Below are 18,049 nucleotides of genomic sequence, written 5' to 3' on the forward strand. Positions count from 1 at the left end.
AGCCTTTCTCCATCATGCAGCGACAGATTTTGGGGTCAGCGTCCTGAGTGGGAATCAGGGAAGTGGAAAAAAAAAAAGACAAGTTTAAGATTTATTATAGAATAAAAGGTGACTGACTTCCATCAGAGCAGCCGTCCCGTCTTTGTAAACCCAGAACCCAGAACCCAGAACCAACGGCCATTACAACCATTAGAGTTCTTCAGAGTTACGTTACCAACCAAACATAACATATCGACACATTTGAACGGATCTTCTAACATTGCTTCAACATTTCCATTGCTGGTCCCTTGTATGTGAAACTCTTCCGATAAGTACGAACACATGTAACTGTGGAGAAGTCACAGTTACATCCACTTTATACTGTATGTGATGCTATAGGGAACCAGCATGGCTAACAGTTAACTAACATGAGACTGTTTGGAACAGTCACATGCGATTTTATGCACTATCAGCATATTTGCAGGGTTCTGAATCTTGTGTTAATGCTTCAGTGTGTGTGGGGACGGTTCTGGATGTTTATGAGGTCCAGAATCATATTTATTCAAACTTACGACAAAAGGTTCTATGCTGTTTGTAGGGTTTCTTTCATTTAAAGGGGAGTTTCCAACGGTTGGCAAATTGCAAACTACTTTCAGTGAACTATTAGAGTGCGTCGGCATTTGTATCCCACAATGCAAAGCGGTAGTGACGGCAACGTTCATAACGGCGGAAAGCTCTGTAACGCTTCAATGTGAGTGTACGTATACTTTACTTTGCTAGGCAGAATACCATTTATTTTGAATTAGTTGGGGCAATAGTAGGACTTAAAGGGACAGGTCAAAAATACACATTGCTCCCTTCTACCTGCAATGCTATTTATCAATCAGAGATCTCTACGGCCGGTATCTCCAACACTCAGCAACTCAGATCAAAACAATGTAGATCGATAAATAGTAGTTGAGGCAAGACGCAAGATTTGTAGTTTGGATTTTGGGGGTGAGCTGTCCCTTTAAACACTGGGGAAATGATATCACGTCTTATTGTAGGAGGTGCTGAGCATCAGCCTTCCCAAATGTAATCGAAGGCAGAGGACTTCATCAACACACGAGTTAAGAAGGACCACCACGGAGTCAACAAGCATATACTCCACACAGTACACACAAAACACTGTCAATGGATAAGTCAGAGTAATACACAGAGAAACAAATAAATCACCCCATCTTTTTCCTCCATGCACGCCGTAATAATCTTGTCTGGCGAAAAGTTCCATTCGATACAACTGGCCTGTGCCGGCGGTGTTAGCGTATCGCTGGTTTCCGATACGTGTTTATCGACGTGTTGAATGAAGTTTCCTGACCCTCAAACCTCAAAAAACGTCCCCATTTATAAGATAAACAGGCGACCCACGTATGTTCTTCTTCATCCTGTAAAAATCGACTTATTGCAGATACGGCTTTTAATCCAAAAGTTGCGCTCTTATCACTCACAATGTCTGGATTTGGCTGGTTCATGCGTACAGCCACCGAGCTGAGACTCTGAGAAAGAAAGGCAGAGCACGTTACAGGAGATGCACTCAAACGAAAGCAGCGGGGGCAGCTCTGGATCGGGGGTTAGAGGCCCGTTAGAGGCCCGTTAGAGGCCCGCATACGGTAGTGGAGCCATGCTGAGAGGCAGTGCTAGCCGAGGAGGGACGGAAGGAACAAAAGACAGGAAAGAGAGGAAGACCGCGACAGTCGCTGAGAGATCCAGGTCTTAAGAAAGAGCACAAGAAGGCAAGTCAAGGTAGAAAAGTCAGAAGTACACAGCTAGATACTTAAGAAGAGAAGAAGAAGAACGACAGCGTTACAAAAACAGCTGTCAGGCAGTTTAACGGACAAGCAGAGCGTTTCGCTGGCTCGGTCTTTAGAGTAAGAACAGGTCGACACATACAGACACAAACATGCACGTACATATGCGCCTCAAGTCTCCAAAAGCCTCATGTGGGTTTTGCGGTGCCGCCCCCAGCTGAGAGTAAAAAGATCATCCCTCTTCACGGGGAAATCCTCCTTCTTCACCTCCTCTAAATTCGCCGTCTTACTGCCTCGTCTCATCCACACACCCCTCTTCGTCATTTCAGTCCCGTATTGTGAAAGAAGAAGAAGAAGAAGAAGAAGAAGAAGAAGAAGAAGAAGAAGAAGAAGAAGAAGAAGAAGAAGGAGAAGGAGAAGAAGAAGATATTTTGTTGTACAGGCTGTTTTTCTTTCGGGGTATCTGGATTGGTTGAGGGGTCATTGGCGGGGTCCTAGTGAGGGAGCGGCACCAGGATATCCACGTAGTTGATGGGGAAGAAGCCCGACTGACCGTTGATCATGCCCTCGTACCAGTTGTCATCGATCTGATTGGTCAGGGTGATGACGTCGCCCTCTTTGAAGCCCAGCTCGCCTTCATTCTCTGGTTCGAAGTCGTAGAGCGATCGGCAACAGGGCTGGTCCAATGGGGCTGTGACGGACGGACACAAGAATGTAAGAAATGTAAATGAAGAGCTACGCCCTCTAGTTGTCATATTTAAAGCTGCATTCTCTCTCCTGACCACCAGGGGGCGACTCCTCTGGTTGTATAGAAGTCTATGCTTCATGTGTTAAAGCTGCATTCTCTCTCCTGACCACCAGGGGGCAACTCCTCTGGTTGTATAGAAGTCTATGCTTCATGTGTTAAAGCTGCATTCTCTCTCCTGACCACCAGGGGGCGACTCCTCTGGTTGTATAGAAGTCTATATAAATGACTCTACTTCTCTTGATGTGTTCCCTCAGTAAACATTGTAAACATTAGTTTTTGGTCTCAATCTCTAGTTTCAAGTCTTCTTCATACAGCGTGATGTTCATTTAGTAAATTATGGTAATTTAGAGTCAAACAGACCATATTCTCTTTGCAACCAGAGGAGTCGCCCCCTGGTGGTCAGTAGAAATAGGTTGCCGCCTGGTTGCAAGGAACCAAGATGGCGATGGACAAAAAACTAAATGTCGACGGCCTAAAACCAAGACGGTGACTGATAAAATAAACCGTCGTCCACAAATCAACGGGTGCTGTCACGGAAATGATAGAACCCGTCTTTTGGTTCGGGTCCAGCACCCAGAACACAATCCGGCTCCGTACCTGCTGATCTTCCGGGCGATTTGGCCGAGTGTATCCCGCCGTTGTGGCTCTCGCTGGGGGGCAGCAGCTCCAGGGCCGTTCGGGGTTTCGGAGCGTACTCCTTCCTCGGTTTAGCGGACACTTCTTTTATCCTGGAGGGCCGGAAAACAAAATAAGGTTTGTCTAGTCGCCATCTTTCTCGGTGGGTTTACTGCCATCACAGGTAGGCACGTGGATCAATACCTGTTCTCCATCTTACTGGAGAGCTGTCGGAGGATTTCGGTGGAGCGGCTGTGGTACTCCAACTGAGCTTGAACCAACGCTGCCAGCTGGCTCACCTGCTCTATCTGCAACACACTCACACACACACACCACACACACACACACACACACACACACACACACACACACACACACAGTGAAATACGACTCCTTTGAAGCAGACTCGAGCTAATAGTTGATCTGCACCTATTCTGATAATTGGTTTAAGTCCTTTTTTAAAGCAAACACATGTTCTTAAATGTAAACAATGTGCTGCTTTTCGTCCCCTTACATTATCGTAAATTAAATATATTAGTTTTTGGACTGCTTTGATTGATTACTCTGGACAATAATTGACAGATTCATTGCCTGTGAAGAGGCAGCAGACTCGAGTAAAGAGAAGTTCTCACGTCGCTCTCCAGCAGGTTGAACATGCTCTGCTCCGCGATCTCTTTGCTCTCGTCGAACTTCTCCAGCGCCTGTTTGAGGTCATCGTCCTGGACTTTGCCCTGGCGCTTCTTCTTGTAGTCAAAGTCCAGACGGCGGCCCTCCATCTTCTTCAGGTGGTGCTGCAGACGTGAGGGGAACGGAATAAAAAAATCAATTCGGAGACCTTTTAGGATTTGTCCTGTGCGGCATCTAACTGGCTCCATTACGTTTTCATTGGAAACCAATGGAACCAATAACAGCTTTTTTTACTCACCTGTATCTCTTTCAGGTCTTTGTCGTGGAGGTTCTGCAGCGGGTCGATGAAGTTCTGTTTGACCTCCATGTCCAGAGCGTCCTTCACCTCCCCGAGCTCCTTCATCGCCTCGCTGGCATCGACCAGCGCCAAACCTGGAATGAACGGATGGGAGGAAGGGAAAAGAGAGAGAGAACATTGAATTTCCTCATAGACAATGTTGTGTGACTTTCCGTTCTTCAATCATCAGTTCAGAAGACCAACGGCTGGTTGTTAGATTTAAGTCTAAAGGCACACATTTGTGTGCATGAAAAGCATTGAGTCAGATGTTAGCTGTGACCGAAGGACAAGAAACATGCATTCACAGAGCTCAGCTGAAGATTAAAATACATTTCACGATCTACAGTTCAAATCAATGCACCTGAAATACATTACAGATTAATATAGGAGATGATTTCAGTTGAAATAATTAAAACTAGTGGCCAAAACATCAACCTAAAGTGTGCTGCAGGACTGAGTCCAAGAAACGAGTCGGCATTCATGTACTTCCTGTTGCCTGAAATAAGATCTGTGTTCAACACACGCTAAAGAGATTGTAACGTTTAGTTCTCTAGTATAAAATAGGTCAGTAAATATCCCTTAGAAGCTTTTAAAGTGTCTAAATGAGACGACTAAGCGTCCTAACTAGAACACTACGTCCCTTATAGCCTAACGTTAGCTTCTTACTTCTGCTGATTGTGTTCAAACATCATTAAAGTGCTGTTTATTTGTGAAGATCATAAATCATAAATGTGTCTTTGTCACAGAGATTTTCCTCTGCAATAATCCAAAAACCAATGGAAGAATCCCCGCTGGCTTTTTCAACCATGTCCGGTTCCTGGTTGGCCTTAAAAAACAAACGTCATCCAGAATCTCTTAACACCCAACTCTATAGTTACCTCCAGACAACCACCTCCAAACTACCTATCGTAGCACCCTAAATGTGAGTTCTTTCCCACTCACCGAAGCTGGACTCCTCCCCCAACTCGCGTCCAAACCTCAACATGGCGTCCCCCAGGACGCTCTCGGCCTGCGGGTACCCGGGTCCCCTCTCCTGCCCGCGGATCTTTGACATGGTGTTGATCATGCTCAGCTTGGCTCTGGACGCTGCAGGCGGCGAGGGTTAGATCATGAGTGACTGGTCGGACTCTACATGCTGAGGCCGTCTGAGTGTGCGTGTGATACCTGGATTAGGTTGGAGGTACTCTGTGGTTTTGGTCATGATGTCCAACACCGCTCTGCTGGTGACGTCCACCTTCTGCAGAGGAAAGACACATCAGGGACGAGCACGCACTGATTTAATGGAGGTATTGATATACGTTGATGAGAAGGAAGTCGCTCTTCACTGAATGCAAATAAAGATTTACTCCAAATACTTCGACATTTTGAAAAATACATTATTTAGCAATCGTGCACGTTTGTCTGTTATGAAGCTACAGCCAGCTGCGGCTTAGCTTAGCTTAGCATAAAGACTGGAAATGGGGGGAAACCGGTAGCCTGGCTCTGTCAACTAAATCCACCTACATAACCAACCAAAAGCTTACAAGCTAACAAAGCTAACTACTCAGTTTTACGGGAGGCCATGTGCCTCTTTATGCTAAGCTAAGCTACCTGAGTGGTTAAAGGGAAACCATCGCATTGGAAACTTCCTTTCCCGTAAAAGAAAAAATATTTGAACTAAACTGGGGTTTTTACTGTGAAGCAGCTGCAGTGTTAAAGCACCTGAAGTAAAACAATGTGTTATATATATAAAATTAAATATTCATTACTGACAACGCTACAAATCTAGATAAAAGAAAACATATTTTAGGTATATGTATTAAATCCTAATTAATCAAGAAAACAAGAAAAACTAAAATCTTTAATTTGAAATATTTTTGGGAAATTTAATTTAAGAAAACAAGAAAAACTAAAATCTTTAATTTGAAAAATATTTTTTTGAAATTTAATTTAGTTTAAATTACATTTGTTTAACTGTTTTAACTTCTAGTTGATGGAGAAAATATTATTTCCAGGGAATAAATAAGCACGATAAGCGTTTACCTTTTCCATTTCTTTGAAGTCATCATCTAGCTTGGTTCCTTCTGCCCCTCCAACCTTCTCACTGACTTTCTGGAAACAGGAAACACAAAGAAACAAAGAGAGACTTTAATGTTTTGAACCCACCCCGAGAAGAAAGAGAGGATCCTTCACTGTTTCGCTGACTTCACCCTTTCATGGTTTTCACATTAAAAGCTGCCGAAGAGCTCAGAGACGCAATATTTTCCTCTTACTCTTGTTTTTTATATGCATATTATTAGTCAAACTGTCGTAAGTATTCAGATCATTCACTGCAGTAAAAGTAGTAATACCATAAAACAAAAGTCCTGCATTTGAAACTTTAATTAAAGCTACAAGGAACTTGTATTCAGTGTTGATTCTGGCGGTCCCTGTGGACAGAAGCGGTAGTGTTTCCAACCACCAGAGTCCCTTTTAGGAAACGTAGGTCATTTAGAGGAATCAGGATTAAACAGACGGATCCAGAACCAGTTAAAAGTTCCTCACAGTGACTTTAAGTAAAAGGATTATTAGCTAAATGTACTTAAAGTCAGTGTATCTCTAAAAAGTTTTCTCTTTTGCATGAAATACATTCAGACGCCACAACCTCCGTTCATCCTTCTGAAACGCAGCAGAGTGACACCTCTCACTTTCTAGGAGACGAGGAGGACAGCGCACACACGCACACACACACACACACACACACACACACACACACACACACACACACACACACACACACACACGCGAAATAATTAACATGGAAATGTCCACTTTGGACCGTAGTTGCATGAATAATGCTGCAGTTCATGATAATACTAAGAATAAAAATAGAGATTTTTAATCAGGCTAATTTACATATACAGCATATTATAAAACCAGTTAATTTCCATGGCAACGGCCATGAAAAGAAGCTGCACAAAGACACGTGTTGAACTGTGAGGGTTGTTTAAAATGTTAATTGAGGTTGTACTTCATTTGAGTTTTTTCATTTTATCTTTCATTTCTATTCTACTCAATTCATTTTACTTGGATGTACTAGTTTTACTGAAGAAGAAGAAGGTATCTTTGAGATATGACAACAAGTATGATATGATAGTGTGTGTGTGTGTGTGTGTGTGTGTGTGTGTGTGTGTGTGTGTGTGACAGAGGCGAGAATAAAGGTGGATAATGAAAAACCAAAACAATAGGCTACCAAGAAAAGTGAGGAGACACAGATAAGGAGGAAGATGCAGTTTCCATGGAGACAAGCATCTAACTGGGTTTCTAAGTACCCCCCCCCCCCCCCCCCCCCCACACACACACACACACACACACACACTCCGTCAGGTTGACACACCGTTACATAACTCGTATCTACCGTTTCACCGTCTCCTCACATCAAAAACGAGCCGTTGCCTCCACGCGGCTCTCAAAATGGCGACGGCTATAGCAGCTAACGTTGCTAACGGTTTTCACATTTCTTCTCGTATTCTGGAAAAAACGTCAATATTCCCACTAAGAGTACGTGCCTGAAGATACTTAATATTCCCGATTACATGCACCCAATATGATCACGATCTGATTTAAATTTGAACGCATCGTGATCAGGTTATAATTCACTTTCGTCCGACACTCATTTTCACAGGACGGGCTTTGAACGCACCGTAACGTGCCGGAGCCCTGCGGCTCCTTCACCGAACAACAGCAGCTGTTGATGTCAGCGTTTAATTAACGCCGATGTTCACGAGTCTCACAACAGATTCCTGAGTAGAAAGCATCAATGCAGAATCTCCAGATGGCAAAACTTTTGTTCACACTCCGATGATTAAACTGTGTAATTAATCACCGGATCACATGAGTCACTTCTTTAAAACTTGACATCCAAAATGATGATTTTAAGGCCGAAGAGTTGATTGACTCAAACACCAGGACACCAAACATATATATACTACAACTTATTGACCGTGTATCCATAGCCCACCCCCCCATCCCATAATGTTTGCATGACTCAATGTTTATTCACCCTCTGTCTCTTTAAGAGTTTTGCAAAAAGCTTTAAAGTTTCGATCAAAATGGGTCCCATGGGTGCTGGCAGTGGATGTCATTTCACACCCACCAACATGTTTACACGCACACACACACACACACACACACACACACACACACACACACACACACACTAACTACCTTTTGGCCCGCTGAGGCATTAACAAAACCCCATCTGTTCCTCCTCCACTGTTGCATGTTTTTGTTCCTCCAGTTATGTAGGTTCTCCAACCTCCTCCATCTCTTGCTCACTTGTCCTCCCTCCTTCCTTCCTTCCTTCCTTCCTTCCTTCCTTCCTTCCTTCCTTTCCTCTCCCCGTGGCTGACGGCGAGGAGGTCACAGGTCGCAGATCTCCTCCTCGTCTCCAGCGGACATCGATCCGAAGAGGAGGAGAATTGCGCCATCTTGGACTCGAGATGGATTGAAGGTGGGATTGATGACCAGCTCAGGCTATTTACCCAACATGCAACACCCAATCTCATTATGCCTCTAGAGTTCATAGACCTCGATTACCCAGAAATCACCATCAAGCGATGGCGCTTTCCTGCATTTCAAGGCAGAGCTTGTTGGTTCTGAAGTTGTGGTGCTTTCAAGGGCTCAAACAGAAAAACAGAAGCATGGCCACCTGCAGCGTCAGAGCCCAGTTTCAACCGCTTTAATGTGATTGGTGTAAATACAAGTGCAGTCAAACAGAACACAATGTGACGAATGTTTCACCATTGGACGGTTTTCATGCACTTTCTTAAATTTGTGCACAGCTGCAAATCTGAAAAAACAAAAACAAGTTTGTCTGCTGTGTAAAAGTTGAAACGACGAACTCACACGGCTCAGTTGGTTTGAGCTCTAAACGTTTTTCTTTAAGACGGGAAGTCTGAATTTCTTAGTTTTTAATATTTCTGGGAGACTTTGAACTACCCTTTTTCTGATTTTTGGATAGCAGAATTATCTTATTTTGGGAAGAAGGTTGAACATCACCTGCTTCATGCAGAGAGAATCGCTTGAAAATGACGTCCAGTGCATCTTTAAAAAGGGATTTAAAAGCCCTAACAATCATCATGCTTTGCTTCACAACCAGCGAGGCGTCACACCTTTTGTCTGAGCCAGGCTTCTCCACGCGGTCCATTTATTTATAGAGCAGCGAGGACGGTTACATCATCAGAGAAGAATGTTCAGGAAAGAGATGAAAGCTTTTCGCCGACGGAGGAACCCCAAACTAAACCAGAGTTACTCATCAGAGGAAATGTGAGACTTGATGACCAGAGAGAGAGAGATAGAGAGAGAGACAGAGGTTTAGTCCTGCAGTAAATCAGAGGGAAAGATAGAGAGACAAACATAAGAGAAGACAGCGATAGCTTTCATGACATGTTGGGCTTGAGGAGATGAAAGTTCATTTAAAGAGCGTTAGTCATGAAGCGAACCTGGTATGTAATCTGTATTCAGCTGTTACCTTGACCGCATTGTTATCCAATCTCTTCACTCAGTCCCGCCCCTGGAGGACAGACGGGCCAATCAGACGCGTCCGACAGCAGTCGGGCTCGGCTAAACTCTTAAAAAGGTAAAAAGCACGTGGAGCTAACGTAGGGTCCGTTAAATTTAACCTTTCGATTTATTGACCGGCTTATTTTCTTGAAGAAGCATTAGATACTTTTCTTATCCTCAGTTGCAGACACCGAATGCTTTTCTTTTTAAAGCTCATGTTGGGAGTCTTTGTCCAAAATTCACTCTCTTTAGCTCCATCTTTGGTCTCCACCGCTCCTCCATGCTCCTCTTGGTTCAGCAGCTCACTTTAAATGGGAGTGAACAGGGAGCGGGTGAACGGTGAGTGGGGTGAGAGCGATGTGAGAGCGGGGTGAGAGCGGGGTGTGAGCGGTGTGAGCGGTGTGAGCGGGGTGAGAGCGGTGAGAGCGGTGAGAGCGGTGTGAGCGGTGTGAGCGGGGTGTGAGCGGGGTGTGAGCGGGGTGAGCGGGGTGAGATCGGTGTGAGAGCGGTGAGAGCGGTGAGAGCGGTGAGAGCGGTGTGAGCGGTGTGAGCAGGGTGTGAGCGGGGTGTGAGCGGTGTGAGAGCGGTGTGAGAGCGGTGTGAGCGGTGTGAGCGGGGTGTGAGCGGGGTGTGAGCGGGGTGTGAGCGGGGTGTGAGCGGGGTGAGAGCGATGTGAGAGCGATGTGAGAGCGGTGAGAGCGGTGTGAGCGGTGTGTGAGCGGGGTGAGAGCGGTGAGAGCGGTGTGAGCGGGGTGTGAGCGGGGTGTGAGCGGGGTGTGAGAGCGGGGTGAGAGCGGGGTGAGAGCGGTGTGAGAGCGGTGTGAGCGGGGTGTGAGCGGGGTGAGAGCGGGGTGAGTGGTGTGAGCAGGGTGTGAGCGGGGTGTGAGCGGGGTGTGAGCGGTGTGAGAGCGGGGTGAGAGCGGTGTGAGAGCGGTGTTAGCGGGGTGTGAGCGGGGTGAGAGCGGTGTGAGCGGTGTGAGAGCGGGGTGTGAGCGGGGTGTGAGCGGGGTGAGAGCGATGTGAGAGCGGTGAGAGCGGTGTGAGCGGTGTTAGCGGGGTGTGAGCGGGGTGTGAGCGGGGTGAGAGCGATGTGAGAGCGGTGAGCGGGGTGAGAGCGGTGAGAGCGGTGTGAGAGCGGTGTGTGAGCGGGGTGTGAGCGGGGTGAGAGCGGTGAGAGCGGTGTGTGAGCGGGGTGTGAGCGGTGTGAGAGCGGGGTGAGAGCGGTGTGAGCGGGGTGTGAGCGGGGTGTGTGCGGGGTGTGTGCGGGGTGAGAGCGGTGTGAGAGCGGTGTGAGAGCGGTGTGAGCGGTGTGAGAGCGGTGTGAGAGCGGTGTGAGCGGGGTGTGAGCGGGGTGTGAGCGGTGTGAGAGCGGTGTGAGAGCGGTGTGAGCGGTGTGAGCGGGGTGTGAGCGGGGTGTGAGCGGTGAGAGCGGTGTGAGCGGTGTGAGCGGGGTGTGAGCGGGGTGTGAGCGGGGTGTGAGCGGGGTGTGAGCGGGGTGTGAGCGGGGTGTAAGCGGTGTGAGAGCGGTGTGAGAGCGGGGTGAGAGCGGTGTGAGAGCGGTGTGAGCGGGGTGTGAGCGGTGTGAGCGGGGTGAGAGCGGGGTGAGCGGTGTGAGCGGGGTGTGAGCGGGGTGTGAGCGGGGTGTGAGCGGTGTGAGAGCGATGTGAGAGCGGTGAGAGCGGTGACAGCGGTGTGTGAGCGGGGTGTGAGCGGGGTGAGCGGTGTGAGCAGGGTGTGAGCGGGGTGTGAGCGGGGTGTGAGCGGGGTGAGAGCGATGTGAGAGCGGTGAGAGCGGTGAGAGCGGTGTGAGCGGTGTGTGAGCGGGGTGTGAGCGGGGTGAGAGCGGTGAGAGCGGTGTGAGTGGTGTGAGCGGGGTGTGAGCGGGGTGTGAGAGCGGGGTGAGAGCGGTGTGAGAGCGGTGTGAGCGGGGTGTGAGCGGGGTGAGTGGTGTGAGCGGGGTGTGAGCGGGGTGTGAGCGGTGTGAGAGCGGTGTGAGAGCGGTGTGAGCGGGGTGTGAGCGGGGTGAGAGCGGTGTGAGAGCGGTGTGAGCGGTGTGAGCGGGGTGAGAGCGGGGTGAGAGCGGGGTGAGAGCGGTGTGAGAGCGGTGTGAGCGGGGTGTGAGCGGGGTGTGAGCGGTGTGAGAGCGGTGTGAGCGGTGTGAGCGGGGTGAGAGCGGTGTGAGAGCGGGGTGAGCGGTCTCTCTCTCTCTCTCTCTGATCAATTATTGAGAGCCAACCAGAGCACAATGCAGTGTGTTTGCATGACGCCTCCTGTGTGTGTGGTTGCCACGACAACACCGTAGTGAGGGGTTCGGTGCGTTTGATCAGGAAGCAACGGAGGTGCAGGCTGAGTCTTTTTTATGTTTTTGTTATTGTATGATATGAACTTAATATTTTTGAATCGTTTGACTGTGACTTGAAACTAGAGATTGAGACCAAAAACTAATGTTTACAATGTTTACTGAGGGAATAAATCAAGAGATGTAGAGTCATTTATATAGACTTCTATACAACCAGAGGAGTCGACCCCTGGTGGTCAGGAGAGAGAATGCAGCTTTAACACATGAAGCATAGACTTCTATACAACCAGAGGAGTCACCCCCTGGTGGTCAGGAGAGAGAATGCAGCTTTAACACATGAAGCATAGACTTCTATACAACCAGAGGAGTTGCCCCCTGGTGGTCAGGAGAGAGAATACAGCTTTAACACATGAAGCATAGACTTCTATACAACCAGAGGAGTCGCCCCCTGATGGTCAGGAGAGAGAATGCAGCTTTAACACATGAAGCATAGACTTCTATACAACCAGAGGAGTCGCCCCCTTGTGGTCAGGAGAGAGAATGCAGCTTTAACACATGAAGCATAGACTTCTATACAACCAGAGGAGTCGCCCCCTGGTGGTCAGGAGAGAGAATGCAGCTTTAACACATGAAGCATAGACTTCTATACAACCAGAGGAGTTGCCCCCTGGTGGTCAGGAGAGAGAATGCAGCTTTAACACATGAAGCATAGACTTCTATACAACCAGAGGAGTCGCCCCCTGGTGGTCAGGAGAGAGAATGCAGCTTTAACACATGAAGCATAGACTTCTATACAACCAGAGGAGTTGCCCCCTGGTGGTCAGGAGAGAGAATGCAGCTTTAACACATGAAGCATAGACTTCTATACAACCAGAGGAGTCGCCCCCTGGTGGTCAGGAGAGAGAATGCAGCTTTAACACATGAAGCATAGACTTCTATACAACCAGAGGAGTCGCCCCCTGATGGTCAGAAGAGAGAATGCAGCTTTAACACATGAAGCATAGACTTCTATACAACCAGAGGAGTCGCCCCCTGGTGGTCAGGAGAGAGAATGCAGCTTGTGTCCTTTGGTGTGAAATATCTGTCCAGGACGTTGCTTCAACTTACAGGAGTTTTAACTGAGAAAAACATGAATAAAAGACATAAATAAAACTACAAAGTAGATGCATTTAGGAAGGAAAAACTAAATTACAAAAGACTTGGAGGACGTTTGGAGAACTTGCATCAAAGGCATTAGAAGAGAAAACAGGAAGTGCATCTGATCATTGATCTCGCTCATGTTTTATTCAGCCAGGTAAGACCGAGGTGTCTCATTTCCTGCCCTGCTGGCAGCCATCTTGTTCTCAGGGCCGCCCCCTCGCCTCTGGGTTTTTATTTTTTTATTTTTTATCATCCTTTCCGTGAAAACACAACAGTACAGAAACACACATGCTGAGATGTGTCCTACATTCACGGTCTCGGCGGACAGGAAGTTGGCGTTGGTGTCAAGTTTTAATGTTCCCACGGCTCACAGCTGATTGGCCGATGAGCACAACCAATCAAAAAACACTGCAAGTTTACAGGACAGGAGGAACACAGTCCTCTGGTCCTACAGACCTCCTACAGGAGGAACACAGTCCTCTGGTCCTACAGGAGGAACACAGTCCTCTGGTCCTACAGACCTCCTACAGGAGGAACACAGTTATCTGGTCCACCAGACCTCCTGCAGGAGGAACACAGTTCTCTGGTCCTGCAGACCTCCGGTCCTGCAGACCTCCTGCAGGAGGAACACAGCTCTTTGGTCCTGCAGACCTCCTACAGGAGGAACACAGTTCTCTGGTCCTGCTCATCTCCTGCAGGAGGAACACAGTTCTCTGGTCCTGCAGACCTCCTGCAGGAGGAACACAGCTCTCTGGTCCTGCAGACCTCCTGCAGGAGGAACACAGTTATCTGGTCCTACAGACCTCCTACAGGAGGAACACAGTTCTCTGGTCCAGCAGACCTCCTGCAGGAGGAACACAGTTATCTGGTCCTGCTCATCTCCTGCAGGAGGAACACAGTTATCTGGTCCTACAGACCTCCTACAGGAGGAACACAGTCCTCTGGTCCTGCTCATCTCCTGCAGGAGGAACACAGTTATCTGGTCCTACAGACCTCCTACAGGAGGAACACAGCTCTCTGGTCCAGCAGACCTCCTACAGGAGGAACACAGTCCTCTGGTCCTGCAGACCTCCTACAGGAGGAACACAGCTCTCTGGTCCTGCAGACCTCCTGCAGGAGGAACACAGTTATCTGGTCCTACAGACCTCCTACAGGAGGAACACAGTTCTCTGGTCCAGTAGACCTCCTGCAGGAGGAACACAGTTATCTGGTCCTACAGACCTCCTACAGGAGGAACACAGTCCTCTGGTCCTACAGACCTCCTACAGGAGGAACACAGTCCTCTGGTCCTACAGACCTCCTACAGGAGGAACACAGTCCTCTGGTCCTACAGACCTCCTACAGGAGGAACACAGTCCTCTGGTCCTACAGACCTCCTGCAGGAGGAACACAGTCCTCTGGTCCTACAGACCTCCTACAGGAGGAACACAGTCCTCTGGTCCTACAGACCTCCTACAGGAGGAACACAGTCCTCTTGTCCTACAGACCTCCTACAGGAGGAACACAGTCCTCTGGTCCTACAGACCTCCTACAGGAGGAACACAGTCCTCTTGTCCTACAGACCTCCTACAGGAGGAACACAGTTATCTGGTCCTACAGACCTCCTACAGGAGGAACACAGTCCTCTGGTCCTACAGACCTCCTACAGGAGGAACACAGTCCTCTTGTCCTACAGACCTCCTACAGGAGGAACACAGTCCTCTGGTCCTACAGACCTCCTACAGGAGGAACACAGTCCTCTGGTCCTACAGACCTCCTACAGGAGGAACACAGTCCTCTGGTCCTACAGACCTCCTACAGGAGGAACACAGTCCTCTGGTCCTACAGACCTCCTACAGGAGGAACACAGTCCTCTTGTCCTACAGACCTCCTACAGGAGGAACACAGTTCTCTGGTCCTACAGACCTCCTACAGGAGGAACACAGTCCTCTGGTCCTGCAGACCTCCTACAGGAGGAACACAGTCCTCTTGTCCTACAGACCTCCTACAGGAGGAACACAGTTATCTGGTCCTACAGACCTCCTACAGGAGGAACACAGTCCTCTGGTCCTGCAGACCTCCTACAGGAGGAACACAGTCCTCTTGTCCTACAGACCTCCTACAGGAGGAACACAGTTATCTGGTCCTACAGACCTCCTACAGGAGGAACACAGTCCTCTGGTCCTGCAGACCAGTGTCTCAGAACAGAGCGTTTGACAAAGTCCTGAACAAATGCAGAAGCGTCGTGGGACACTTCAAACTCAGTCCAGCAAGTGCTGCACATTGAACAAAGGAATGGATCAACACGTGGATGTTGTCATTACTGCTCAACCTTTCTTTGTCTTTCTTTGACTGAGATTCTCTCAAATGAAATCCAGAGGCCGTACAGACTGAAGGTCCCACTTCACCTCACTGGGGACCCGAAGTACTGCTCAGGAAAACAAGAACACAGATTCATATTCTGCATGTCAACTTGCTGTTGCTCCGAGAGCGGCTGTTATATTGTTCTGATAAAATTACTTCAAAATAAAAGTGTGTAATACTTAGTAACGTTTCACAGCTCATGTCCTTTTATTTCTACTTCCTGTTCTGCCGCAGTGACCCAGTTTCCCCCTCGAGGATCAATAAACATCAACTCGTCTCTTCATCTGACAAAATGCAACAAATGAGCAGGAATCTTTTCCAGTGGGGAGAAAAGACGTCGCCAAGGAAACGATCTGCTCGACGGTCTTGATGACGAGACTCACGAGACTGAACAACGTGTCCATTGTCTTGGACTCTCTGGTGGCTCATTGGAGGATAACAACCTTGTTTTGTTTATTCATACTTGTTGGTGCTATTGATCCTTTATCGTCGGCTTTATGTTTTGACTGACGTATCCAACAGATTAACGAATGAGCCTTTTGATTGAGCTCATGATGAAAGGAAAGTTCCCTCTTTTGTCTTCAGAAGGTTTGAGTTCACTGAATATGAGGGAAGGCGTAAAGGAGGAATGATGGAGGGGAAAGTGAACAACTGGTGACGTCCACCTTGGCGTCCATTGGCACCCACATTGACGTCTGTATTGACATCTACATTGACGTCTACATTGGCACCCACATTGACGTCTACATTGGCACCCACATTGACGTCTACATTGACATCTGCATTGACTTCTACATTGATGTCTACATTGGCACCCACATTGACGTCTCCATTGGCACCAACATTGACGTCTACATTGACATCTACATTGGCACCCACATTGACGTCTACATTGACATCTACATTGGCACCCACATTGGCGTCTACATTGGCACACACATTGGCATCCACATTGGCGTCCACATTGACATTTACATTGGCACCCACATTAATGTCTACATTGACATCTACATTGACGTCTACATTGGCACCCACATTGGCGTCTACATTGGCACCCACATTGGCATCTACATTGGCGTCCACATTGGCGTCTACATTGACATCTGCATTGACATCTACATTGACATCTACATTGGCACCCACATTGGGGTCTACATTGGAGTCTACATTGGCGTCTACATTGGTGTCTACAATGGCGTCTACATTGGCGTCCACATTGGCACCCACATTGGCGTCTACATTGGAGTCTACATTGGCGTCTACATTAGTGTCTACATTGGAGTCTACATTGACGTCTACATTGGCGTCTACATTGGCGTCCACATTGGCGTCTACATTGGCGTCCACATTGGCGTCTACATTGGCGTCCACATTGGCGTCTACATTGGCGTCCAAATTGGCGTCTTTGCGTTGGCTTTGTGTTTAATCTCTCGTCGAAAGGTGGAGGTACGAGCAATGAACAAACAGGTTTGAAAGAGAGGAGCGATGGAGGGATGTTTAATTAAAAGATTAAGAGAGAAAGATGGAAGGGCAGACAGAAGAGTGCCTGAGGGATGGAGGGATGGAGGGATGGAAGCTCAGAGAGATGATAGAGGAAGATGATGGAGGGATGGAGGGAATTCCCTGTGTGTGCAGCAACAGGGAATCGGCTCTGCGCACACACACACACACACGTAACAGAATATGAGGTGTGTGTGTGTGTGTGTGTGTGTGTGTGTGTGTGTGTGTGTGTGTGTGTGTGAGGGGGTATACCCTATTATTGAAGGCACATCCACTGACAGAAAAAAACCAGCATGTATTATAGATCTGTATTTTAAATATATATATTTTAAATGTAGAATGATGTATATATATATATATATACATATATATATATATATATATATATATATATATATATATATATATATATACCCAGGATTTATTGCGTTATTTCACATTTGTATTTATTATTTTGTCGCTATTATGCATCACAGGAAATGCGATGTTTACTTCCCTTATTGCATGTCACATGTCAACAATGCGATGTTTACTTCCCTTATTGCATGTCACATGTCAACAATGCGATGTTTACTTCCCTTATTGCATGTCACACGTCAACAATGCGATGTTTACTTCCCTTATTACATGTCACATGTCAACAATGCGATGTTTACTTCCCTTATTGCATGTCACACGTCAACAATGCGATGTTTACTTCCCTTATTGTATGTAAACACGTCAACAATCCTCACCTGAGTGGCTTTATGGAACTGCTTCTTCAGCCCCGCGACAGACATCACTTCGTTTGGGCAGAGGAAAACTAAATAGTGCTAAATAATATTTAAAATATTAAAGCCTATATATATATATATATATATATATATATATATATATATATATATATATATATATATATATATATATATATATATATAGGCTTTAATATGTATTAAAGATATATATAGATATATATATGCAGGCTATCCGGAGTCAATTCATGCAACAACAACAACAAAAATGGCGTTAAAATCCTCCGTTAACGGTCGCCAGACGTCGATATTGTCCGTTTATTTTGGTCAAATTGGTGCTCGATGCCGATGATTGAAGACCGAACCCAGCTGGGTCTGTTTTCACTGAGAGAGAGAGAGAGAGAGAGAGAGAGAGAGAGA

The 18,049-nt window shown here is 47.2% G+C and overlaps 1 protein-coding gene across 1 annotated transcript; it reads right to left on the reverse strand.

Moving 5' to 3' along the window:
• Positions 1-2,171: 2,171 nt before the first annotated feature.
• LOC117747560 (endophilin-A1-like) lies at positions 2,172-17,704 on the reverse strand. Its single transcript, XM_034556894.1, has 9 exons — positions 17,633-17,704; positions 6,116-6,184; positions 5,258-5,330; positions 5,036-5,179; positions 4,055-4,188; positions 3,762-3,920; positions 3,334-3,437; positions 3,112-3,242; positions 2,172-2,457 (listed from the first exon to the last, which is right to left on the reverse strand). Exons 1-9 carry the CDS (start codon positions 17,675-17,677, stop codon positions 2,261-2,263), a joined length of 1,056 nt encoding a protein of 351 aa, XP_034412785.1. The 5' UTR covers positions 17,678-17,704; the 3' UTR covers positions 2,172-2,260.
• Positions 17,705-18,049: the final 345 nt, after the last annotated feature.

The sequence above is a fragment of the Cyclopterus lumpus genome, chromosome 18 (genome assembly GCF_009769545.1).
Source record: "Cyclopterus lumpus isolate fCycLum1 chromosome 18, fCycLum1.pri, whole genome shotgun sequence".
NCBI classification, from domain to species: Eukaryota; Metazoa; Chordata; class Actinopteri; order Perciformes; family Cyclopteridae; genus Cyclopterus; species Cyclopterus lumpus.

Coding starts and splice junctions, on each gene's coding strand:
- LOC117747560 (XM_034556894.1), bottom strand. CDS start 17,677: ATGTCTGTCGCGGGGCTGAAGAAGCAGTTCCATAAAGCCACTCAG. Junction 5,331..6,115: donor ACTTCAAAGAAATGGAAAAG/GTAAACGCTTAT, acceptor TTTCCTCTGCAG/AAGGTGGACGTCACCAGCAG. Junction 3,921..4,054: donor AAGACCTGAAAGAGATACAG/GTGAGTAAAAAA, acceptor TCACGTCTGCAG/CACCACCTGAAGAAGATGGA.